The 23,195-nt window shown below is 63.8% G+C and overlaps 2 protein-coding genes across 5 annotated transcripts; one reads left to right on the top strand and one right to left on the bottom strand.

Annotated features, from left to right (window-relative positions):
* The first annotated feature begins 1,297 nt into the window (after positions 1-1,297).
* On the top strand, positions 1,298-14,755 carry CRTAC1 (cartilage acidic protein 1). 4 transcript variants are annotated; one of them, XM_064431018.1, is made up of 16 exons: positions 1,298-1,441; positions 5,102-5,298; positions 6,457-6,653; positions 7,555-7,685; positions 8,291-8,447; positions 9,044-9,178; positions 9,473-9,618; positions 9,802-9,938; positions 10,574-10,656; positions 11,151-11,251; positions 11,336-11,504; positions 11,998-12,143; positions 12,276-12,318; positions 12,748-12,891; positions 14,068-14,192; positions 14,515-14,755. In XM_064431018.1, the coding sequence occupies exons 1-16, from the start codon at positions 1,397-1,399 to the stop codon at positions 14,641-14,643; spliced, it is 2,085 nt and encodes a 694-aa protein (XP_064287088.1). In that variant the 5' UTR covers positions 1,298-1,396; the 3' UTR covers positions 14,644-14,755. The 4 variants fall into 4 exon arrangements, with proteins under 4 accessions (XP_064287088.1, XP_064287085.1, XP_064287087.1 ...); XM_064431015.1 differs by lacking the exons at positions 14,068-14,192; positions 14,515-14,755 and adding an exon at positions 13,127-13,767; XM_064431016.1 differs by lacking the exons at positions 14,068-14,192; positions 14,515-14,755 and adding an exon at positions 13,127-13,767 and having other exon boundaries at positions 1,359-1,441; positions 5,091-5,298.
* Positions 14,756-14,948: 193 nt separating this feature from the next.
* GOLGA7B (golgin A7 family member B) lies at positions 14,949-18,617 on the bottom strand. Its single transcript, XM_064431022.1, has 5 exons — positions 18,457-18,617; positions 17,304-17,429; positions 16,775-16,927; positions 16,529-16,630; positions 14,949-16,415 (listed from the first exon to the last, which is right to left on the bottom strand). Exons 1-5 carry the CDS (start codon positions 18,466-18,468, stop codon positions 16,314-16,316), a joined length of 495 nt encoding a protein of 164 aa, XP_064287092.1. The 5' UTR covers positions 18,469-18,617; the 3' UTR covers positions 14,949-16,313.
* Between the last annotated feature and the right edge of the window lie 4,578 nt (positions 18,618-23,195).

Raw genomic sequence — 23,195 nt, forward strand, 5'->3', positions numbered from 1 at the left:
GCAGCCACGCAGCAAGCCTGGTGCTCAGCCAGGCACCCTGCAAGAGGGAGTCGTCAGAAACGAAATAAAGGGATATTTGATGGCTGTATGGAAGCACCTTTGTGGGAAACGATCACTGTGACTGGAGAGCTCTCGAATCTAGCAGGGAGAGAATGAGGAGCAACAGGCAGAAGCTGTAGCCAGACATGTTCAATAAGGGCTTTAGCAGAGGAGGTGATTAGCCACTTGAAGCAGCCAGAGTGGCATGAGTTCCTGCTGTCTTCCAGCATGCTGCCTCTCACAGTGCCTGCAGCCCCAGTCTCTGTGCTGGGGCACCTGTGAATGTGTACACTGGGGTGACCTGGCAGCCCTGTGCCCTGTCAGTGCTGTCCCAGTCCCTGCCACAGCCACTTTGTGCTCCCAGAGACACGCAGAGAGCTCTGTGCCCAGCCCCTCGGGAAAACAGGTTGGGAAAGGCAGGCTTGCATAAATGCCATCCTGCCTCAAGCATCCACTGGCTACAAGATTTTGGGCAAGTCAGTGCCTTGCATAACCTACGATGGGGCCTTTCTTGGAGTTCAGGGTGGCTGCCATGGCACAGCCACTCCTGGGGCCCCTGCAGAGAGAGGTGGTGACATGCAGGGTGATGACACAGGCAGATGCTGACCCTCGGGTTGTGGCTGAGTGTTGGATTCATAGAACAATAGAATGGTTTGCGATGGAAGGGAGCTCAAAGATCATCTAATTCCAATCCCCCTGCCATGGACAGGGATGCTGCCTACTAGATCAGGTCACCCAGGGCTCCTCCAGCCTGGCCTTGAACGCTTTGAGGGATGGGGCACCCAAAACTTCTCTGAGCAACCGATTCCTGTGTCTCGCCATTGTCACTGTGAATAATTTCCTTCTAACATCTAATCTAGATCTCCCCTCTTTTAGTTTAAACCTGTTCTCCCGTGCCCTTCCAAGAAGATAGCGTTGCACCGTGGGGTGCCCAGCTCTGCTCTCTTTCCTCCGCCGGGTCAGGGCCCTGGCTCTGCTGGGCTCAGCACGCCAGCGGCCCTTGCAGGAGCTGGGGAGCCGTGCCCAGCACCAAGCACTGCTCCCCATCCAGCACCCCCGGAGTGACGGCAGCGAGCCGGGACACGCCGCAGCTGTCTCGGCCGTGACTCCGGCATCCCGGGACGCTCCCCTCCTGCCGGTGCCCGGAGCCCGGGGCGATGCCCGGTGCCCCCCCGCCGCTCCGCGGGGCCGGCCGTGGCGGCGGGCGGCCCCACCCCGCGCTCCCCATTGGCAGCGGCGCCCCCGCCCCGCCGCCGCCGCCGCCGCCGCCCGTTCTTAAGGCGCCGCGCGGGCGGAGCGGGCCCGTCGGGAGCCGGGAGCCGGGAGCGGAGCGGCCGCGGGCGAGAGGCGCTCCGGGATGCGCTCCCGCCGCCGAGGGGGCGCGGGGCGGCCCCCCTGGCCCGTGAGTAGCGCTGTGGCTCTGCTGCTCCGCGAAGTTTCCCGGGGACTCCGGGGCGGGGAGGGGCCTCTCTCAACTCCGGCACGGTCACCGGCCCGGGGAGAAGTTGGTGGAGGGCGGAGCGGGACCGCGGGCACGTAGCCTATCCCCGTGGCGTGGAGGGGATGCGGGGCAGTGAGCCGGGAGGGAGCGGGAAGAAGGATGGGATGGGGACGGAAGGATGCTGGGCTGGGGAGGACCGTGCTCAGGAGGCTGTGCGGTGATGGGGGTGCGTGCTGGGGCTGGAGCGCGCTGGCAGGACTGTGAGCAGCGAGGGACAGCCCCTCTCTATAGCGGCACTTGTGCTCGGTGGTGGCTGAGCCCGTGGGGGAGCGGGGGGCAGTGCACAGGGCGTCCAGCCATGTACCTGCCTGCGTGGGAGGGGGCTGGCTGTGTGCTGGTGGGCCCGAGCCCCCCAAGGACCTGGTGTCCCTCTGGGGTGAGCTCAGAGGCTAAGGTGACTGCTCATCTCCACACTGCATTGGCTGCTGCTGGCTGAGCCCCAGCCTGCCAGGTCCAGCGCTGAGGAGTCCTGCATAGGAGGGACAGGCTCGCAGCAGCGAGCAGACGTCGCAGCAGGACCCAGCTCATGGGCTCTGGCTGGAGCAGAGGCACTGCAGGCTCTGGGCTGCTTGGGATTGAGGAGCTGTGGAGGGACACTGCTGCTGCTCTGGGCAGCCCAGCTGCTGTGGGAGAGGGGTCTGCTGGGTCTGTGGGACATCTCCTGCCTGTCCTCTGCCCTGGCAGGTACAGCTGTGGCAGCCTGGGAATGAGAATATGGTGTTAGTGGGGCCCGTGCAGCATGGTGGCATGAGGTGCTGTGGTGTCACCATGTTGTCACTGCTTTGGGGTGCATTTGGGGTGCAGTGATACCCTTGCTGCATGATGTCAAGAAATGTCGTAGAGGAGCTGGAGGTGACTGCGGCCCACAACGGGACATTGCTGCAGTGGTGGAGCATGACATCACTGGGGCGCGTGCTGTGCAGGGCACCAATGTCACGGTGACACGCGGGACAGGGCGGCCGCACAGGGACCTCACACCCCCCTTCCCCACGATGGAGACTGGGGGATGTCCGTGTGTGTACAATGGGGAGATCTGGGGACAGCATCTCCCCACTTGTGGTGAGAGGTGTGGGGCACAATCGCCTGCCTGTCCCATGGTCCCTTTCCAGTCCCATCCCACCCGGGCACTGTCAGCCATAGCAATGCATGGCTCAGGTGAATCCTACATGCTGCATCTCTGCCGTGGGGCCAGCACCCTCCCCCTGGCTGCACCCTGCATGGGTGCCTGCTGCACCCTCCCAGTGGCTGTGCCCCTGCTTGGCACCTTGGCTTCGTGTCACTGGCCATGCTGCAGAAGCACCTGGGGGTGACCTTGCCACCAGATGCCACAACACAAACCAGGACGTGACTCTGCTGGAACAAGATAGACTGAGGTGTGCCCTGCACACAGGCAGGACCCCACAGCCTCAAACCACAGGTGAAGCCTCATGCTGGGACTGTGGTTCTGTCACAAGCATGCTGGGAATGATGAGGCCCTTCTGCATCTGACATGCAGAGCCTGAGTCTGCCTCCCTTCCCCTTCCCAAAATGGCCTGGCGCTGGGCTGGACATCCCTTCCCCATGGCACCAAGCACCGGATCCACTGGGAAAGCCTTTTGTCTCCAATCAGGAACATTGTTTCCTACTGGAAAAGCTCCATCCAGCTTGGAGGGATTTCAGCTGCAGCTGGATGGGGCGGGTGGGGTACCTGGGTAACAGTCTGGAGATTGGGAGATGGAGTGGGCAAAGACAGGGCGCCCTGCCAATGGCCTGGGGACAGCCACCCATCATCTGGCTGTGGCTGGGAGTGAGGCAGCACTGCTCTGCAGGGCCAGGGCTTTATGTGTCAGCCCTGCACCCATATGTCCACCCTGTCAGTGGCTTTCCCCATGCTCGTTTTGGTAAGCCTGCAGAGGGGCTGTGGCAAAGGCTCCCCCTCCTTCACTCTGGCACTGCAGAGTGACACCCAGGGACTTTCCCATCCCTGAACAACCCGATGAACCCTGTCCCCATCACATGTCTTGGATGGGACCCCTGCACCAAGGAGAGATCCAGGCTCCTGCCCCTCAAGAGCTGCTCCAGACAGTGTGGCAGGTTAATGGGCCACTACAGGAAGAGACGGAGCAGCACAGGGTAGAGCTGGGGACACACACACACATCCACCGTGGGAGCTGTGCCTGGGCTGCACATGGGGTTGGAGAGGAAAGGGGAGCAGGCTGGTGCAATGCCATACAGAACTGTGGTGGTGTGGGCAGTAGGGTGAAGGTTTCCTCTGCAGCTGGAGAGCAGCCCCTTCCTGCCCAGCTACATGGGCCTGGAAGATAGTTATGGCATGGGCATCCTGGCCCCCAGGAGAGCCTTGGGACCATTCCCATCCCCAGAGGAGGCAGCAGCAGGCTGTTCTCCACAGCCCACTGAGTCTGCTGGGGTCTAAATCCTGGGCACCTTCCCCTCTCCAAGCTAGGCATGTGTGGTACCACACAGCTGCCACAGCTTCCTTGGCTTGCTGTCTGACTCCAAAGCATGGAGGTCAGCTGGAGGGGTCATTCACTCCTGTCCCGGGGAACTGTTCCTGGCTGGGGAGGGCAGTCCTGCCCAGGGAGGTCCTGCCCAGGCACAGTCACATGAAGCACTGTCCCCTTCCAGGCCAGGTGCCCCAACCACCCCTCCAGTTTGCAAGCGTTTTTTCTCCCTGCTGGAGTGCAGGCATGTGGGATCGTGCCCATATCCTGGGATCACACAGCTCATTTCTGGGCTCTTCCCCTCTGGAGGTGACTGCCAGGCCTGGGATGAGGGGTGCCCTCCTAAGTGCCACCTTGCTCATCACCTGTGCTACAGCCAGGTCAGAGCCAGCTCCAGAATCTCTGCAGCCTTGCCAGCAGTGCTGGCAGCAGCCGTCCTCCGCAGTCCGGGTTAAACGAGCCTCTCCTTCCAGTCTCCTGTTCCTCCCAGCATCTTCTCATGGCTGCTTCCCTGTGCAGAAGCCTTCCCTGGCCAGGAGCTCACCCTGCAGAGACCCTGGGAGGAACATTTCCAGCAGGATGGGGAAACTGAGGCACATGGGAGTAACCTGATAAAGTATCCCTGTGTTCTCCCTGTGAATTTCCCGAGCTCTGGAAGACCAGTGGGACAGAAGACAAACTCCTTAGGCCAGTGAATGTCTTCTTCCTCTGACCCTGCCAAGGGAGCAGTGATTGACATTTTGACTTACCAGGACCTTGGAAGCCAGGGGCATCTTAGGGCAGAGTGAGCTGTGCCTGAGCCCAGCTTTGTCAGCCCCCCACAGCCCTCCTGCTGCCCCTCCAGTCCCTCTAACAGGATGGGCTGCCAAGGCTGGGCTGCTGCTCAGCCCTGCTCACTGGAGTAGGATCTTGTCCCAAGGGTGAACAGTGCCAGGGCAGTCCATGCATGGGGACGCCAGAATGACAGTGCCCAAGGGTCGAGGGACAGGTGGTGTGGCACAGGCTGGGCTGCTGTGGCAGGGGCTGTAAAGGGAGCGTCTCCCATGCAAGGACAGCGGGGCTGCTTGGGCATGGTGAGCAGAGTCTCCTCCTGAGCTGATGGGCTGTAGGTCTCTCCCAGGTGTCCAGGATGCTGGCGTTGTGCCTGCTGTCCCTGGCCTGGCTCAGCGAGGGCTCCCAGCGCAGCGAGCCCATGTTTGCAGCCGTCACCCACCGCCTTCTCCCGCCTGACTACGACAGCAATCCCACACAGCTCAACTACGGCGTGGCTGTCACCGACCTGGATGCCGATGGGGACTTCGAGATTGTGGTGGCAGGGTGAGTGGTGCACCTCATGCCTCAGTGACAGCCGGACTCGTGGCGCTGCAGGGACAGGAATGTCTCCCTCCTCGGTGGTCTTGTGGCTGGCTGGGGGGCTGTGCACACAGGTGGGTGGGTTGAGGTCTGCATGCACCCACGGGTGAGTGTGTACCCACACAGGGTGTTGATGCCAGCTGAGTGCCTGTGTAGGACCACGTGAGTGCCCCCATCGGGCCCTTCTCTGTGGGGCGGTGGCAGCTGCCCAGCAGCCAGGGTCCACCCTGCAGTGCACAGCCAGCGTGTCCCCAGGCCGTCTCAGCTCCGCTGACAGGACTCAGCTCTCTCTGGAGATTCAGTTAATTGGCTGGAGGTTTTTAATAGTCCTTTATTGGAGTGGTGGCTGGGAAGGGCCAGGAGGAGCCGGGGAAGCAGGGAACCGTGTGCTGCCACTGCCCAAGTGGGGCTGGACGCAGAGCAGCTGCTGCCAGCACGTCCAACCCTGGTCAGGAAGAGCAGGGGCCATGGTGTAGGCTCTGTGTGTGTGCTGGCACAGCTGTGAGCTGCTGCTGCAGGGTGTCTGTGTACACCACCACCCTCACTCCCTAAAGAGACTTGCACACACCGGTGTGCCCACCTTTACCCTCACAGATCCCATCCAGCTAGATGGAGGTGCTACAGTGGCAGACAGAGTGTGGCCCTGCTGCTGCTCTGAACATCACTGAGGCAGAAAAACATGGCCAGCACTGGGAACCCTGGAGGGGTCTGGGCCACCACTCCCAGCTGTGCCGAGTCAAGAAGGCAGCTGGAGTTTTGTAAGCAGTCGTGGTGCCCGTTGTATAACTTGTTTACTGGTGCGTTGGGCAGGAGCGGGCGAGGAGCCAGTGGGATGCACCGTGCTGAGAGGATTTGCCTTGCGTGCCGGTCTCCTTGCCCTGGGAAAGCTCTGCAAGCAGAGACCTGCACCCCATCCTGTACTGCTATCTGCCTGACCCCCACTGCTTCCCTGGTGTTGCCAGACATGGGATGCCTGGCAGGGTCCTTGGCCTCCATGGACCATGCAGGTGCCCATCATGGGGAGAATCCAGTGTCACACCCAGTGTCCCCCCCAGGGGTGAGACGAGGCTTTTATCCCATCCCCAGTCCTCGGGAAGCCAGTAGCCCTGCTTACACTCGCAGGTACAATGGCCCCAACCTGGTGCTCAAGTACGACAAGGCGCGGGGGCGGCTGGTGAACGTGGCGGAGGATGAGCGGGGCTCCCCGTACTACGCGCTGCGGGACCGGCAGGGCAACGCCATCGGTGTGACAGCCTGTGACATCGACGGCGATGGCCGCGAGGAGATCTACTTCCTCAACACCAACAATGCCTTTTCTGGTGAGCCCTGCCGGCAGCCAGGCCCCAGGCGCGGGGGGAGCCCCGGCACGGCTGCCCGCGACCTTCGGCGTGTGAGGGATGTGCGCGGGCTGGAGTTAATTTCTCACTTGAGTGGCTCCATTGATTGATGGCAGCACGGGTGGGACACTGAGCCCAGCCAGCCACCGAGTCAGCACTTCCAGCTGCCCATTGCCCTTTCTGTGGCACCCCAAGTGGGACAGAAGATTCCCTTCTGCCCCCTCAACTGTCCTGCCACAGGGACTGTAAATCCCAGTTGTGCCCTTCGGTCTCATGGCTCTCCTGTGCCTGCTGCACCAAGTCCTGTCCAGTGCTGTCCCTGCTCCTGGCATGCCTGTCATGGGAACAAGACTTACGTGCTCCAAGCTGGCATCGGGAATCCCCAGTGCTCCCTGGCTTGGCGCTCCAGCCCAGCCCTGCCCTGTGTCCCTGACCTCCAGGCAGCAGATCTGTCTTCCCAGTGCTCCTAATTACCCGGGCTGGCAGTGGCTGCTGGCACACCTGTCCCTAAATCAGGATCTGCCATTGGCGCTGTCACAAGCGGTGTAGCTCGCTGACTGCCTGCCACTGAATCGATTTCTTTTTTAATTTTTTTTTTTTTTTTACCTTCCTGGGGATGATCTACAGGGCTGTGCCTCATTGGGACATATTTTAGCTTAATGAGTTGATTCTTCTGTGTGTCTCCCCGTGGCCCTTAAGGGTCATGGGGCTCTTGCAGCAGCAGCAGCCCAGCCCTATGGCACTGTAGGGAGCTGCAGGGACAGCAGATATTTGGGGTGCTCTGGAAAAAGGGTACCTTTTCCACAACTTCTCTTACTACAAAGCACCCTCCTCAGGAGTAGGCGGCGTGCTGGAGCCCACTGACCTGTGCCCCCTTCCCCAGGCATGGCCACCTACACAGACAAGCTGTTCAAGCTCCGCAACGGGCGCTGGGAGGACATCCTGAGTGACGAGGTGAACCGCGACGTGGCCAGCCGCTTTGCCGGCCGTTCTGTCGCCTGCGTGGACCGGACGGTGAGCAGGCAGGGTTCTGTGGGCAGGGGCATCTCTGCCCCCTCCCCACTCCCAGTGCCCCGTCAGTGGAGTCCTGGGGGCCTGCTCCCCTTGCCCATCCCATCCCCTGCTTGGCCAAGGGTGTGCCCCAGCTGCCCCTTGACTGTCAGGGCTAGCAATGGCCCCAGCTCTAGAGACTGTGGATGCCTGTCCACACGGTTGCCACCAGCTGATAAACGTGCCTGTCGAGGTGATTTATGTTCCTGTCACCTGCTGTTTCTTCGTCCTCCTCCTGCAGTGGTTTGTTTCCAAATGATTATCGCTAAATCAGGGTGCAGCCACTGCACGGGACAAAGGGGGCAGTGGCAACTAGGAGGACCTGGCACACCGGGATGCTGGGAGGGGGGATAATGTGCCCCATGCCGGCACTGTGACCAGAGCGCTCCTGGAGGCAATGGGGCACATCCCTACTCCTGGGATGCTTTTTGCCGTGGGCTTTGCAGAGCTCTTGCTCAGCACACAGTAGCAGGGCCTGCTCCCACGGAGCATTCACAGCAGGCACCCCGTGGACCCCGCGGAGATGAGCTGTGGGTGGGTGGGTGCTGAGGCGGCGCTGCCGGCTGCAGGGCTCCGGCAGGTACTCCATCTACATCGCCAACTATGCCAGCGGCAACGTGGGCCCCCATGCCCTGATTGAGATGGACGTGGCTGCCAGCGACCCTGCCCGTGGTGTCGTGGTGCTGGTGGATGTGGCCGCGCAGGCTGGCGTCAGCAAGTACACAGGTACACCCGGCTGCCGTGGCCCTGCGGGGGACGGGGCGCTGCAGGGCATGGCGAGCGCGGGAGCCCGCTGTGGCAGGGCAGAGCAGCCGGAGGCCGTGCCACGTTGGGCTGCCTGACTGCCCCATCTAGTGGCAGCCCCACGGCCCGCGAAAGGGACCGGGACCGTGGATGCACGCCCGGCAGGACCCCCGTGCCCACCATCGGCGGGGCAGGTTCCTCCCGAGCTCACAGCATCCACAGGGCAGGCAGCGGGGTTTGGGAACGTGGGCGTCGGGAGGAACAAGCCCGCCTGCGCCCCATGCTGCCCCACCACCGTGGGGACCGCTGCGTGCCCCAGCGGTAAATTGTCACTAATTAGGAGTGTTGTCACCATGGCGATGGCAGTGATTAGGGTTGGGAGTGACACAAGCGGCTGCCAGGCCCAATTAGCTCCTGATGAGAGCGATTGGAGCTGGGCAAGAATGGGACACTGCGGGGGGACGGGGCGGGGGAGGGTGCTTGGGCCCACCGTGTGGGCAGCGCTGAGGGAACACGAGGAGCACAAACTCCCCTGGGGCAGCTCAGACAGTGTCCTCATCCTGGGCTACTGTCCCCAGGCGGTCGTGGGGTGGCCGTGGGCCCCATCCTGAGTGACAGTGCCTCTGACATATTCTGCGGTAATGAGAACAGCCCAAATTTCCTCTTCCACAACCGGGGGGACGGGACGTACAGGGACGTGGCGGCTGCCGTGGGTGAGTAGGGGAAGCTGTGGGGAATGTACAGCTGCTGGGAGTTTCAGGGCAGGTGGCTCTGCCTGTCCCTGCCTGCACTGGATGAGGGTGGTGGGGACAGCCCTGGGGACGCAGTGCCCCACTGACCACTGTGCAGTGGCTGAGGTGCATGGGGCGTCCATCAGCGCGGCAGGGATGTAACCCTGCGCGTGGAGCACCTGCCTGGGGACCATGGAGCACATCCTAGGAGCTGTGCTGGGGACGAGGAGGCAGGGAGGGGTTCCCGTCTCCCCCTGTGCCCTCGCGGTTCCCCAGGGCTGGATGACCCCTACCAGCACGGGCGCGGTGTGGCGCTGGCTGACTTCAACCGCGACGGCCGGGTGGACATCGTCTACGGCAACTGGAACGGGCCGCACCGCCTCTACCTGCAGGCTGGAGCTCCCGGGCGCGTCCGATTCCGGGTGAGGCCGGGAGCCCCCCGCGCTGCTGGCTCTGCCACTGAGCCACCTCGGCCAGCGGGGCTGCCTTCGCTCTGGGCCGATTGTCTCTGAGCCCCACTTGCCGGCGAGGAGGGGACCCGAGGCATCAAAGCAGGAGCCAGGTGTCCTGCTTCCCGTGCCTATTGTCAGGCTGTGTCCACGCAGGACATCGCCACCCCCAAGTTCTCCATGCCGTCCCCCGTCCGCACCGTCATCGCAGCCGACTTCGACAACGACCAGGAGCTGGAGGTTTTCTTCAACAACATCGCTTACCGTGGCTCCTCCGCCAACCGCCTGTTCCGGTAGGAGCCCGGTGCACTGGGAGCCTGCACCCCGCCCTGGGAGCCCAGCAGCACAGCCAGGCTCACAGGGCTCCCCTCCGGCAGCACCACGGCTCGGGCTCGGCTCATAAAAGGCGTCGTGACTGAGCCCTTGCTGGTGTCATTACCAGTCACTGTGATCGTGCCTGCAGCAGCCCCTGGGGTCCCCAGCACCGCTGATTAGCAGCCGTGTGGAAGCTTGTTCATGGCTTTTGTTAATTGTGGGGGTCAATTCTTATTACTTCTGTGTAGCACCTCCTTGCCTCGTGTGAAGGGTGATGGGAAGTGGTTTTCTACCCAGTGCTTGCACCCATGGGTGGGTAGAGGGCAAGGGTTTTGCAAGGAGCCCTTTGGAGACATCTCCAGGCTCCAGCAGGATGCAACAGATGGTGTTGCTACTCTGCAGTTCAGACCCAGAAGCTGTTATGAAATTCCTGTTGCCCCTGCATGGAGTGGGGATGTGCCAACAGGCAGGGGACAGTCACATCCTCCATCCACATCCTGTAGCCACCGGGGCTGTCACCCCTATCGTGATTCTTCAGGAGGGGACAGACATGCCCAGGCAGGTTCTGAGGACTGCATGAGCTGGTGTTAATATCCTTGTGTGTTCTTGGCAGGCTCATCCGCAGAGAACACTCAGACCCCATTGTGGAAGAGCTGAATCCAGGGGATGCACTGGAGCCAGAGGGACGGGGCACAGGTGGGTCCCCCCTGCTCTGCCACAGCACTGCTTGGCACCTTCTCTGCCTGAGGATGCTGCATGCCTGGCTGAGTTATCTGCCTGCTTCCCACCAGGAGGCTGGAGCTCCTGTCAGCCAGGAGTGCCTCATGCTTTCTCCCTCCACCCATACCCAGCCAACAGTGCCATCTCCAGTATCCCAGAGGCACTCTTGAAGGGCCCTTTACTGGGTGTCCACTGCTCAAAGCCAGCCTCTGCATTTGGGAAGAGGTCAGGCAGTTCCCTGTGACCCAGAGCCCTCCAGGCACTGCCTGTCCCCTCCACTGCCCAGGGTGCCAACGCACCTGATTACAGGGTGCCAACCACACTCCTGCACTGAAGTCACCCCATCTTCCCTTTGTCCCTGCATGGCTGGGAGTGCTGCTGTTGCCAGTGGAAGGCCACAGCAGCAACAGGGTCTAGTGCTGGGGAACATGGGGCCAGGCCTCAGGCACAACATGATTCCATCCTTGCAGGAGGTGCAGTGACAGATTTTGATGGCGATGGGATGCTGGACCTCATCCTATCCCATGGCGAGTCCATGGCACAGCCAATCTCCATCTTCAAGGGCACCCAGGTGAGTCAAGCAGGGACTCCTCGTGTCGTACCCATGCCTTCCGTCCCTCCCAGCTCAGCCTCTCTGCTCCCTCCCCCTTTGCAGGGCGCCGGCAACAACTGGCTGCGTGTCATCCCCCGCAGCCGCTTCGGGGCCTTTGCCCGGGGGGCCAAGGTGGTGCTGTTCACGCGGCGCAGCGGGGCCCACCTGCGCATCATCGACGGCGGCTCGGGCTACCTCTGCGAGATGGAGCCCGTGGCACACTTCGGACTGGGTGAGCTGGAGCCAAGGGGCTGCACCGCCCCAGCCTCCCCTGGCACTCCCCAGGGCAGGGGCCGTGTCTGCTGCCCCTTGTCCTGCTGCGCAGGAATCATCCATGCCTGTCACCCTAGGTATGCTGGGCTCGGTGCAAGGCTGGGGGCAGGCTGCCCAGGCACTGCAGCTGTGCTGCAAGGGGCAGCTGCCCCCTTCCCCATCCCCTGCCTGCTGCCTTGCCCAGGCAGTAGGGCTTTCCCTTCCCTTTAACTCTGCCCCGGTGCAGCATCTCCAGCAGCCAAGCCTGCAGGGGTGTCCCTGCCCACTGCAAGGCCATCCCATGTACACCCCTCAGAGTACATCCATGTGCGTGGGCTGTCAGCATGAGCACCTGGAGCTGGGCTCAGGGAGCAAGGGAGGACTTTGCCCCTCCATCCCTACCACCCCACTGGCCTCCTTTCAGCCCCTGCCCACCCTGGAGACCCTCCCTTTGATGGGCTGCCCGCCTGCAGGGCGTGATGAAGCCAGCAGCCTGGAGGTGACCTGGCCAGATGGCCGCGTGGTGTCACGAGCTGTGGCGAGCAGTGAGACCAACTCTGTCCTGGAGATCCCCTACCCTCTGGATGTGGAGCAGCCACTCATGCCTGCCCCGCTGGAGGTGAGGGCCAGGTGTGGGTGTAGGGTGTGAGACTTTGGGGACAGGAACAAGGGGCTGGGCTCTGCTGGCTCAGTGGCTGCCCAGGGGTGATTCCTGCCCATCCCAGTGGTCTCTGCTTCTTCCCAAATGCAGTGCGGGCAGGGATTCTCCCAGCACGAGAATGGACGCTGTGTAGGTGAGTGGCTGCTGGAAGCACAGGTGTGCTGTCCCCAGGATGCTGTAGCATAGCCCCGTGGGGGACACTCTGAGACTGGGAGGTGGCTGCCTGCCACATGGCTCAGTGCCAGGTACAGCTGCCTGCCTGGCACATGGCCTGGGAATGGGACACCTGTAGAGCTCCAGAGGGGCACCATGGGCACAGGGAACAGCGAGAGCAGTGTGCTAGGGCAGGAGGCACGGCTGGCGTGTGGCAGGCTGTGTGCTGCAGCCGTGAGCGATGGGAGGGGCAGCAGAGATGCAGCAGGGGGCTGTGGCCGTGCTGTGAGCCTCCTGGGCAGGGGTACAGCTTCTGCACGGCTACCACTGGGGTGACCATCCAGTGCACCGGGGGGACTGGAGGGGCTGGCAGCCTCAGGCTCTCCCCACACTGAGGACCCTCTTGCAGACACAAATGAGTGCACCGAGTTCCCCTTCATCTGTCCCCGGGACAAGCCCCTGTGCATCAACACCTATGGCGGGTACCGCTGCCGCAGCAACAAGCGCTGCAGCCGGGGCTTTGAGCCCAACGAGGATGGCACAGCTTGCGTGGGTGAGTGATAGCTGGGACACCCTCACCCCATGCCAGCTGGCATCAGCCCCAAAGCACCACCTCGGGATGCTGTTGCACCCCTGACAAAGGCCAGGCCACAGCCTGCAGCCTGTCAGACAGCAGCCCAGCCAGCTCCACCCTGGTTCTGTGTCTGTTTGTCTGTGCCTCCCACTGAGCTGCCACTGACTCCTCTTTCTCTTTTTCTTTCTTGTTCCTTCCCTCCTTCTCTGTGCAGCTCAAGTGGCCTTTTTTGGGGGATATCCATCTGCTGGGAGCTGGCTGGGGCTCCCCCACAGTGCCCTCCTCCCTCTAGTCCTTGGACTCTGCCTTTGTCTCTATGCACTTTAACCCCTGCCCATAACATGCCAGAGCAGCCTTGGTGGAAGGATGGGTTGGCCTCTGCCTGTCTCTCTTTTTCTGTCCACGTCGAACCACCCTGGGAGTGGCGGCTGGGACATACTGGGGTGACCTGCAGTGGGACGGGCACAGACCTGGCAGTCCTGTGCACAGTCTCTGGGAAAGCAGCCCTGGGGCGGCCTGGCAGTGCCCCTTCCCCCGCACACCCCACGGCCCCAGTGCTATTCCTGCCATGCTGGTACCTCCCCGGTGGTCGCTTGCTCCGTCGCCTCGATACCGTACCGTGTGCCTGCTGGTTTGGCCTGCGACGTGTGTGCTTCGCCTGCCCCTCCTCGGTGATGGGAGCCACCTCCCCTGCCCTGGCAGAGGAGGCTCTTCCCAGCCCTGCAGGGGCAGGATCCTCCTGGTCTGTTTTTTAACGTATTGACCCTTCTGTTTGGAGTCGGACCCTGCTTAGTCCCAACAGTCTTCCAGCCCCTCTCCCAGAGAATCCCCAATAAACTATATCCCATCTATTAAGCTGGTCTGCTGAGCTCTGCAGGGCAGGGCTGTGCTTGTGCTTCTGCCCACCCTGCCCTGGGGCTGCAAGGGGAGGGAGCCCAGGATGGGGAGCACCCCCAGCCTGCCCCAGCTCTTCCCACCTGGATGGGAGCTGGTGCTGGGGCCCCTGACCCAGTTCTGCGCTGGGACTGCAGCAAAATGTGCAGCTCTGAAGGGGCTGGGGTGCACTAAGCAGCCCTGCCTGCACCTCAACAACCGGGCTGGGCTGCTTTCCCCCTACATGCTATAACCCCACACTGGTTTCTTTACCCTCACCAGACATCGACGAGTGTGCTCAGGGCTTGCACAACTGCAGCCAGCTCTGCATCAACACCCCTGGGGCACACAGCTGCCTCTGCCACCCAGGCTTCCGTCCCCTCGATCCGGCTGCCAGCCGGTGCCTGGATGAGTACCTGCAGTGCCCAGCCACCTGCTGCTGCCAGGCTGCCCTGGCAGCAGAGATGGTCGGGGTGCCCAGTTGTGCCCACAGCCCTGGGGCTGGGGGGCAGAATGGACAGACTGTTGCTGTGCTGGAGTTGGTAGAGTAAGGACATCTGCCAGCCAGCAGCCTTGGCACCAAGCAGTGGCAGGATCACCTGCCTTTGTGTCCCAGGTTCACCCAGACCTGCATCTCCCCCCCCCATGCCCCCTTCATCCCTTGCCCTGCCCATGTCAGACACTCCCTGAACCCTTGGCACAGCTCTGACCTTCTCCCCTTCCTTCCCAGACATAGATGAGTGCCAGGCACAGCCTGGTCCCTGTGACCATATCTGCCACAACAGCTATGGCTCCTTCCACTGCCACTGTCACAACGGCTTCTCCCTGGGTGCTGGTGGACGCTGCTGGCACAATTAGGCTGTGCTGGCACAATTGGGCTGCTCTGGCACAGCCAGGTGTTCCCTGCTACCCCCCAGCACTGTGCTGGTTGCACCCAGTACCAACTGAATAAACCCTTTCCTGCTCTGTATTCCTTGAGTGTCCCTGTCCCAGGGCCACATGACTGCTACACAGGTCTATTCCTACTCCCCTAGGCTGCTCCCTCCTCTCCATCCCCTCCCTTCCCCCATGCTCACCCTTGTGGGGCTCTGTGCAACCCAGTGTGAAAAGAGATACCCAGCCTGATTATGTGCCCCCCCCCCAACCCAAGAAGATGCAGGGTAGGCAGTGGGGGAAGAAGCGTGGGGTTTATTGAGGAAGGTCTCCATGCAGGGGTGGGGGCTCCAGCAGGAACACTGAGGCCAGGGCCACCCCACACACATATCATGAGTGAGCCAAAAGAAGTCCCACAGGGAAGGGTCCTCCCTCCATGTTCCCAGGAGAGAAATGCCAGCTCGGTTCAGCCCTGCTCCCAGATAGGAATTCTTCTCCTTGGGGTGCTGGATATCACAGGGACCCTCCTATTTCCCCTGTCTGACTCTGGACCATGAACCTCCACACCGTGCCACCAGGCTCAGGTGCCCCTCGAGGTCCCCTCTTACAGGCCAGGCTGAGAACTGGGGCACTGGTGGCAGATGCATGCAGGACACGTGGGCGGGGGAGGACTCAGCAGTGTGAGAGGAAGGGTCCTTATGGAGCTGCTCCACTGGGCACCCTCCCTGCATTAGGGCAGGTCATGGGGCAGAGTGGGCAGGGGGCTGCTGGCAGCTAGGCACAAGCAAACTCTGCCAGGACTGGGCAGGGAGCCTGCCTCAGCCATGCCACAGCTCAGCCATGAATGAGCCCAGGGCACACGGCACAGAGGCAGCATCATGCCCAGCACTGCAGCTCCCTGGCCTGGGCACTGGGCTGGAGAGATGCGTGGGTCCAGCTGGGGATGGCAGCAGGTCATGCAGGAGCAGAAGCAAGCGCCCAGTGTCCTGGCAGTGAAGGATGCTGCTGGAGAGGATGCAGTGCCATGGGGGAAGGGGTCAGGAGAGCAGCAATGGGGCAGCGGGTGGTGTGGAGCTGGGGTGGATGCATGGCCCATCATGCAGGAGAAGCGGCACCAGTGCTCTGCCAGGCCCCCTGAACAGTGGGCGAGCAGAGCTGAGCCACACCGCAGCACCAAGAGCAGGGTGCCCCCAGGAGGGGGTGCAGCAAGAGCTGTCGGTGTCTGTGAGTGTGGGGTTGTGCGTCCCTGCTTAGCGCTGCCTGAGGCTTTGCCAGCCCGGGCGCTCCCCAGCGCATGGCAGCAGGGACACTGCCAGCCGGGACTGCCCCTAGCAGGGCCAGCTCCTCTCGCTTGCGGCAGGGGCGGCAGCACCAAGCACATGGAGGGCTGCAGGAGCCCCTTGGCAACAGTTTGGCTCAGTGGGAAGCACCTGGGATGCCCCAGCACCAGTCCCTGCCCACAGTGGGTCCGAGCAGGGGCAGACCCACTGCGGGGGACAAAGAGCAGGCGGGGGTGGGCAGCCCCACCGGGGAGCCCCGGCCTCCCCCTGCTGCTCTCCCCGGGCTCAGAAGCGGGTGCTCTGGTAGTGCAGCCTGCGGAGCTCGGAGAGGCCACTGTCCCGGCAGTACGAGTCCCTGCAGGGACTCCCTGCCAGTCACCGGCCCCCCGCCCCGCCGCCACCACCGCTGCTGCTGCTGGAGCTGCCGCTGCTGGAGCTGCCGCTGCTGCACCGGTCCTCGTAGATGGAGATCTCGATCTGAACCCTGCTAAGGATCGTCGGTGAGATGTGCCAGCCCAATTGGCCAGAACCCACACCCAGTGTCCCTTCACCCTTGCCATCCCCCAAGCATCCCGCTGCCCAAAGGATACGACCCTCATGCCACGCTCCAGGGGATCAGTGAGCAGCAGCCCCCGTGGTGCATAGATCTTCTCATTCTGGTCCTGGATGTACTTGGAGATCTTCTTCAGGACCTGCCAGCACAGGGAGGGACACTCAGGGCCTGCCAGCGTTGCTGTCTACTCTGGCCTCCAGTCCCATGTTCCCTGGGACACCCCTGAGCCCTGGGCCCACTGCCATCTGTGCCCATCCCTGAACCCTCCCCTTCACCTCAGCACCTTCTCATAATGTGTCTCCATGCAGAGAAAGATGAAATAGGCAGTGGCACAGGCCAGGCACCCCTCGAGGTATGAGCTGCCCCCAATCTTCTCTGCCTCGGCGTAGAAGCCATTTAGGGTTTTCACAGTTTCCTCAAAAAGTTGCCGCTCAATCTAGGACAGAAAGCAGGGTGAAGAGGAGTCTGGCCAGGGACTGACTCCCTGCACAACCTTGTCCCCTTTCCGGGGGGGACTTGGAGAGCACTTAACCCTCTCCTCCCTGCCCAGCTGATGCCTCAGCTTGCAGGTCCCTGCCCACCTCCCACCCGTACCAGGACCTGCTGTGCCTGCAGCCTTCAGCAGAGCCTCCAGTCCCCAGGAGCACCAAGCCCTGACACACCAGCCAAGCCAGCTGTGATTTCTCACACCCAGCAGCACTGGCTGGCCCAGGGCCATACAACACCCCGTAAGTCCCCACGCCTTTAGACCCTTCTTCCCTCTGAGTCCCCACAGGGCACCCCCCACCCTGACAACCTCTCAGACCCCGTACCCGGCTCTCCAGCTCAGGGGGAAACTTTGTCTGGAACTGGCACGTGGTCCCGTCGCTGTAATCCCGCTGCACAAAGACCTTGGTGGCCAGGGACGCGCTGCGCCGCAGCTCCTGCAGGCTGTGCACCTGAGGGCAGAGGGCGAGACGGGGGCCTGCAGCCAAGGGCGCCGGGATCCCTGCGGGAGGATGGAAACTTCCCGCAGGGTCAGGGGCTGCGGGGAGCCCCTGGCACGGGCTGTGTCACGCCATGAGCACAGCTTGGCGCTGGAGGTGCGGAGCGGGGAGCGAGGGGAGGCTGGCGGCAAGGGCGGGGAGCTGTGGCAGCCCTGCTCGGAAGGAGGGTGAGGGCGAGCGCTCTCGGCCCGGGCTGGCCTCTGGTCTCGCCCCCGGTGGTTCCTGCACGCACGAGCGCGTGCCACCAGCGGGCCATGGCCCGGGGAGGGGACAGCCCCTGTCCCCAGCAGTGCCAGAACACAGCCAAGCCAACAGCTCCAGGCCGGAGGATGGCAGCGAGCCGAGCAGGGACTGGGCAGCGGGGCTGCAGCGCTGCCACAGCGGGAGGGCAGGCTGCAGAGGGGCGTCCTCATGCAAGGAGCGGCAGCCCCGGCAGCAGGCCCTGAGCCCTGCCTCCCCACAGGGCGTGAGAGCCCGGGCCAGCCCCGAGCTGCAGCCTGTGGGGCAGCTTTGGCGGCTGCAGAAGGGGACGGAGGCGCCAGGTAGTGTCAAGGGCGGGCACCAGGCCCCTCCCTGTGCTTCCTCTGGGTGACATGGGGCCACTGCCTGCTCCGTGCCCCACAGACCGCCCGACGCTGTCCCGCGTCCGACCCACGGCATGAGGGAGAACCCCCAGTCCCACAGCCCACCCCAGACACGCTCCAGCCTTCACCAAAGGCGCTCTGCACCGCACACCCCTTCAGGCCCCTGGCCGGCCTTCCTGCGCCCACGGAGCCCTCCAGCCCCCAGCCCCACCCTGCTCTCCCCACGACCCCCGCCGCACGCTGTCCTCCCGCAGCAGCGCACCCCATGCGGACGGAGCCCTGTCCGTGCCCGCCCCGCAGCGCCGGGCGGCGGCAGCGCGGCCGGGGGAGCTCCGCCGCAGCCCGGCCCGGGGGTGCCGCCGCCGGGGCGCCCCGCCGTGCCGCCGCGCACCCACCTCCGTGGCCATGGCGCGGCGGGCGCCGGGCCGGGCTGGGCCGTGCCGTGCCGGGGGGACCGGAGCGCACCGGCGCCGTCTCCGGGGCCGTGCGGAGCCGCGCGGGGCCGGGCGCTGTCCGCGGTGCTGCCGAGCCGAGAGGCGGAGGCGGGCCCGGCCGCCCCGTGTGCGCAGCCGCCCGGTCCGCCGCGGCCCGCCCCGAGGCACCGGCGGTGAGCGCCCGCCGGCTCCGAGCCCCGCGGGACCGCGGCACCGGCTGCCCCGGGGCGGCTCCGGGGAGGGGCTGCGAGGGAGGGCTGCTGCTGCTGCTGCTGAGCGTGCCGGGGTCCGGCACGGCCAGTGCCGCGGGTCCCGGGGGGAACCTGGCTGCCGAGGGGCTGCTGCCGCGGGTAGCAGAGGGTGTGAGGGCCGTGAGGCTGGCCCGGCAGGGATCCGGGGAGGCCACCGTGGGACTGGCACACCGCCGTGCCAAGGGACCTCATCTGAAGCTGTTTGTTTGCGAAGGAGTTGCAGCTGGTGCTGCGATCAGAGCGCGGGCAGACATCAAAGAGCAGAGCTAACGAATTCCCCGTTATCTCTGCCCATTGACAGCTCAATTAGAGCCTGAGAAATGCCAAACCGGAGGAACAGAGGCTCTCCCGAGAGGCGAAGGAGGGGGGCTCCCAGCTGGGGCTGTAGTGGGGCGAGGGGTGCAGTAGCTGGGCACAGGGCCCTCAGCAGCAGGAGAGCAGCCAGCCTTCCCTCAGCACCTGGGCCGTGCTGGAGGCGGCGAGGGGCCTGCCCGAACATCTGCTCTGGCAGCGAACACACGGCTCACACAGCTAACACACACAGCTAACACAGCTAACACACAGCTAACACAGCTAACACACACAAGTAACACACACAGCTACCACGCCATAGCCAGCTGCCTGCAGCACAGGGGTAGCTCTGTCCGAGCCCTGCTCCCTGCTCTGAGCACCAGCCCAGGCTTTGGGCAGAGCAGATGGAGGCAGGGCCTTGGGGTGGTTGGCAGGCAGCCCCCTTTCTCTGGAGCACGGCAGGGTTTGTGACCAAGGGGCCAAAGGACACATGCAGTCAGGGACCCCAGCTGGAGGGCTCATCTTCCCCACAGACACAAAGCCATGGATCCCACAGCTTTTGGGGAAACCTGCTGCTCCCAAGGTTCAGAGCAACCCTGCCAGCCCACACTCCAGAGCAGCGAGGTGCACCCTGCCTCGATGGTGCCACAAAACCAAGGGAGAGGGTGCTGTGTGAAGTCTGCCATGCACCCAAACACGTGCATGCACATTGGCACTCGTGCATGCACTCAGATGCCCACATCTGCCTGCACACCCCACGCACCGCAGGCACACGCCCAGGTGCTCATGCAGTGTGCTCACACACCTAAGCCTGTCCTCAGATGTCCCCAGGCCCTGCATCCCCTCTCCTTCCTGCGCTGCATGCCACTGCCACGGCGGTGCTCTCCTGCCCGCCCAGCAGGTCCTGCCGGTTGCCATGGCAATGCTGTGCCTGCCAGGAGATGAAGTTTGCTCTCCTATGCTGCAGTGAGGGGCTGGGGAGATGAGCTCCCCCTGCCATCCCAGGCTCTGCCCTCATCCCACATCCCGGAGTGTTGCCCCAGGGCTGTCTCCGCCAGCTACACCAGCCCAGCCCAGTTCTGGGCTCCATGTGCCTCACAGGCCATGGGCCTGCTGTCTGCATGTCAAGGAGTGTCCTTGGGTGGGACACCACCCCGCCACGGGAGCTGCCCTCTGCCAGCCACACTGCCCAGGGTGTAGCAGCAGGGACAGCAGGGGCTCGGGGTAGCCTCAATGTGCTGCATGGCCCTGCTGCCCTCCCCAGACCACTGCACTGTGAGGGGTCCTGGCAGGGCTCTCACCCTTCTGCTCATGTGCTCGGCCCAAAGGAGTGATTTTCCAGGCTGTCCAGCAGCAGGGATAGGCATGGCTGGTGCCAGAGCTGCCTTTACTCCCCTGCCTTGCACCCGGGCTGAGGCAGCTCTGACCTGCCTTGCAGACAGACCCCACAGATCTCTCCTTGCCCTCGGCCCTGGCTCACCTCTCAGAGGCCCTGCCCCTGGCCCCACGGGACAGACATGGGGCACACTTGGCACCCCTATGGCCAGCCCTCAACAGAAAATGTGCCTGTGCCCATCACACACAGCAGGCATGGCCCAGAGTGCCCCTGCTCCAAGCCCTGCACTTGACTCCCAGACCAGGACCAGGGAGTGTCCCTCTTGTGTCTCTGGGTGCATGGTGCTGCACCTCACCCCAGCATCTCAACCCTCCCTGCAGTACAAGGATGACTGAGGCCTGTGGAGGACATCTGGAGCCCTGCAACCAGTCTGGGATCAACCCCTGTGGCTCCATCCTGCACCCACTGCCTGCTGGACCCCTCTCCAGCCTGTCAGAGCTGTCAGCAGCTCCAGCTCTGCTTCAAAGGGGCCACAGAAGGGCATGGCAGCTGTTTCTCCTAGCATTGGAAGTGCTTTCAGTAATGGTGGGGAGCATGAGCTCACCGTCCCAGCGAGGACAACAGTGACATTTGGGAGGCACAAACACAGCGTGATTAGCTGATAACCTTTCCTGAGAGATCCCAGGTGTGTGCACCTGGGAGGGAGAAGGGAGGGGAACGAGGCCCCCACACTGTGAGCCTCTGGGAAACAGCTCCAAATGCCCCAGCCTGCCCCTTCACACAGGAGAGTGCCCCAAGCTGGGGCCAGCTGACCCTAGAGACTGGGCACCCTGCGTGTGGCCACCCCTCTGTGGCACCTGCAGCCCGGCTGTGTCCCTCTGAAGGGCTGCTTCCAGGACCCTCATTGCACTGGGAGCCCCCGCAGAGGGTGGGGCAGCCCCCAGCACATCCCACGGGAATGCACAGGGAGACACAGCGTCCTCCTGCCCGCGGGCAGCCGGAGGAGGATGTGGTTTCAGAGCAAGGTGCCAAGGCCGGCCATTAGCAAAGGAGCCAGCTGGGAGCGGGGATCGTGCCCCACACCGCGCACGGGGCTGTGGGGCGAGCAGAGGCGCTGGGGAGGCACGAACACAGCAGAGAAGGTCCCCACGCGTGGTGCCACACTGTGCGGGAAGGGCTCCCGCTCAGAGGGTCCGCACATGCCACCTGCCCCCTCCCTGCCCTGCTGAGAGCACCAAACGCCGGGGGCCGGGATCGGGGTGTCCTGCAGCGAACAGGGAGGGTCTGTGTGCGAGCTGGCAGGAACTGGGCAGGGCCAGGAGGTGCCGGCTGGGGGCTGGGAGGGCGCCGGGGCAGCGTCGGCTCCGCAGCTGGGCCGGGAGCGCTGCCAGCGCATTCCTGGGGCTGCCGGGCAGCGGGAGCGTGTGTGGGCGCGGGGCAAGTGCGCGGCCACCGCTGACCCTCCCCGCCGCTGCCACATCACCCCGGGCAGCCTCGACCCCGCGGTGTCCCCAGTGATGTCCCAGCCTCCCGCGGCCGCCCAGGCAGGAGCACCCCACGGAGCCGTGCTGGCAGCCCGGCACTGCCCCGGCCAGGCTGCTCTCTCCCGGGAGAGAGCATGGCACACGTGTCCCTGCAGGGACAGTGCCAGCGTGCCGTCCCGACCTGGGGACACTGCCTCCCCCAAAGGCCCCTGCTCCACACTGGGAGCAGCCCAGGAACCAGTGCGGGGCTGGGACGGGAAGGGTGAGAGGATGGGGAAGGAGGAGGGTGGGAGGGAGCCCGCTCAGCCCACCCACCCAGGCCCAGGGGATGATCTCTGCTGACAGAAGCAAGGTCGGTAGCACCCAAAGCTGCGGCAGGAGAGTGGGTGGGGACACAGGGATGGAAGCGACCCTGCTCAGCTGCTCCTTTCCGGGGAGCCTCCTGCTTCCCTGCTGCGGGATCTGCCCTGTGCTGCAGCCAGGCACGGGTCCTCCGCAGGGAGGGTCCGGAGTGCCGAGGAGCACCCCCAGGTGATGTGCTCTTACTGTGTCACCCTGGCTGGCCGTCCCCGAGGTCCCCACCGCAGAGGGGGCAGCCCCCATGGCCCCGCTTCCGGCTCGCTGCTGTGACAAGTGGCACAGGCAGTGACACAAGCGGTGGCACAGCCAGCTTTCTGGAGAGACAGGAGCAAGTGTCCATCTCACAGACAGCTGCACGGGCGCAGAACGGGGATGTGGGCACAGCCTGCGCAGACACGCAGGGAAGTGTGCCAGCTACAGCTCTCTTGGGTCCCTCCCCTTCTCCGGGGTACGGCCCAGATCAGCCTGGGGCATCCTGGGTGGGAAAGGGTTAAGGAAGCAACGCGAGTGCAGCAGGGGCTCCCCAGAGCAGAGGCACAGACTTAGCTGGGAGGTCGGGCTGCCAGGACACCCCACGGGGGGAGCAGGGGGCAGACCTCGCTCTTCTGGGACAGCCCTGCTCCCCACAGCACGGCCAGGAGGTCACTCAGGGCTCTAATGAAGGCGTCATGACAGATGAAGGGACTGGGGCAGCTGGCAGGGACATCCTTGCTCAGCCCCAGCCTCGCCAGCCCCATCACCTTCATCTGGTGAGGTGCCAGCTGGCAGGGAGTGCTCAGCACCCCCAACACCTTCCTGGGAGGAGCTGGGGATGTAGAGGCCAGACTGGGCTGTGGGATGGGGCAGGCTGAGAGCCAGGAGCTATGGCTCCATGGTCAAGAGCAGGACAATGCTGGAAGTGCCATGGGAACAGCCCAGGGACGTGGCACACCTGCCCCTGTGCTCAGCATCCACAGGCTGCCAGCTCCACTCTGCACA

The sequence above is a fragment of the Passer domesticus genome, chromosome 8, assembly GCF_036417665.1.
Source record: "Passer domesticus isolate bPasDom1 chromosome 8, bPasDom1.hap1, whole genome shotgun sequence".
NCBI classification, from domain to species: Eukaryota; Metazoa; Chordata; class Aves; order Passeriformes; family Passeridae; genus Passer; species Passer domesticus.

Excerpts from the sequence above, each read along its gene's own strand:
- CRTAC1 (XM_064431018.1), top strand. The coding sequence starts at position 1,397 with ATGCGCTCCCGCCGCCGAGGGGGCGCGGGGCGGCCCCCCTGGCCC. Across the intron at positions 9,179-9,472 it reads GGACGTGGCGGCTGCCGTGG|GGCTGGATGACCCCTACCAG; the intron begins GTGAGTAGGGGA and ends GCGGTTCCCCAG. Across the intron at positions 10,657-11,150 it reads GCCAGAGGGACGGGGCACAG|GAGGTGCAGTGACAGATTTT; the intron begins GTGGGTCCCCCC and ends CCATCCTTGCAG.
- GOLGA7B (XM_064431022.1), bottom strand. Across the intron at positions 16,631-16,774 it reads TGGAGACACATTATGAGAAG|GTCCTGAAGAAGATCTCCAA; the intron begins GTGCTGAGGTGA and ends CTGTGCTGGCAG. Across the intron at positions 16,416-16,528 it reads TGGAGCGTGGCATGAGGGTC|ATCGAGATCTCCATCTACGA; the intron begins GTATCCTTTGGG and ends AGCAGGGTTCAG.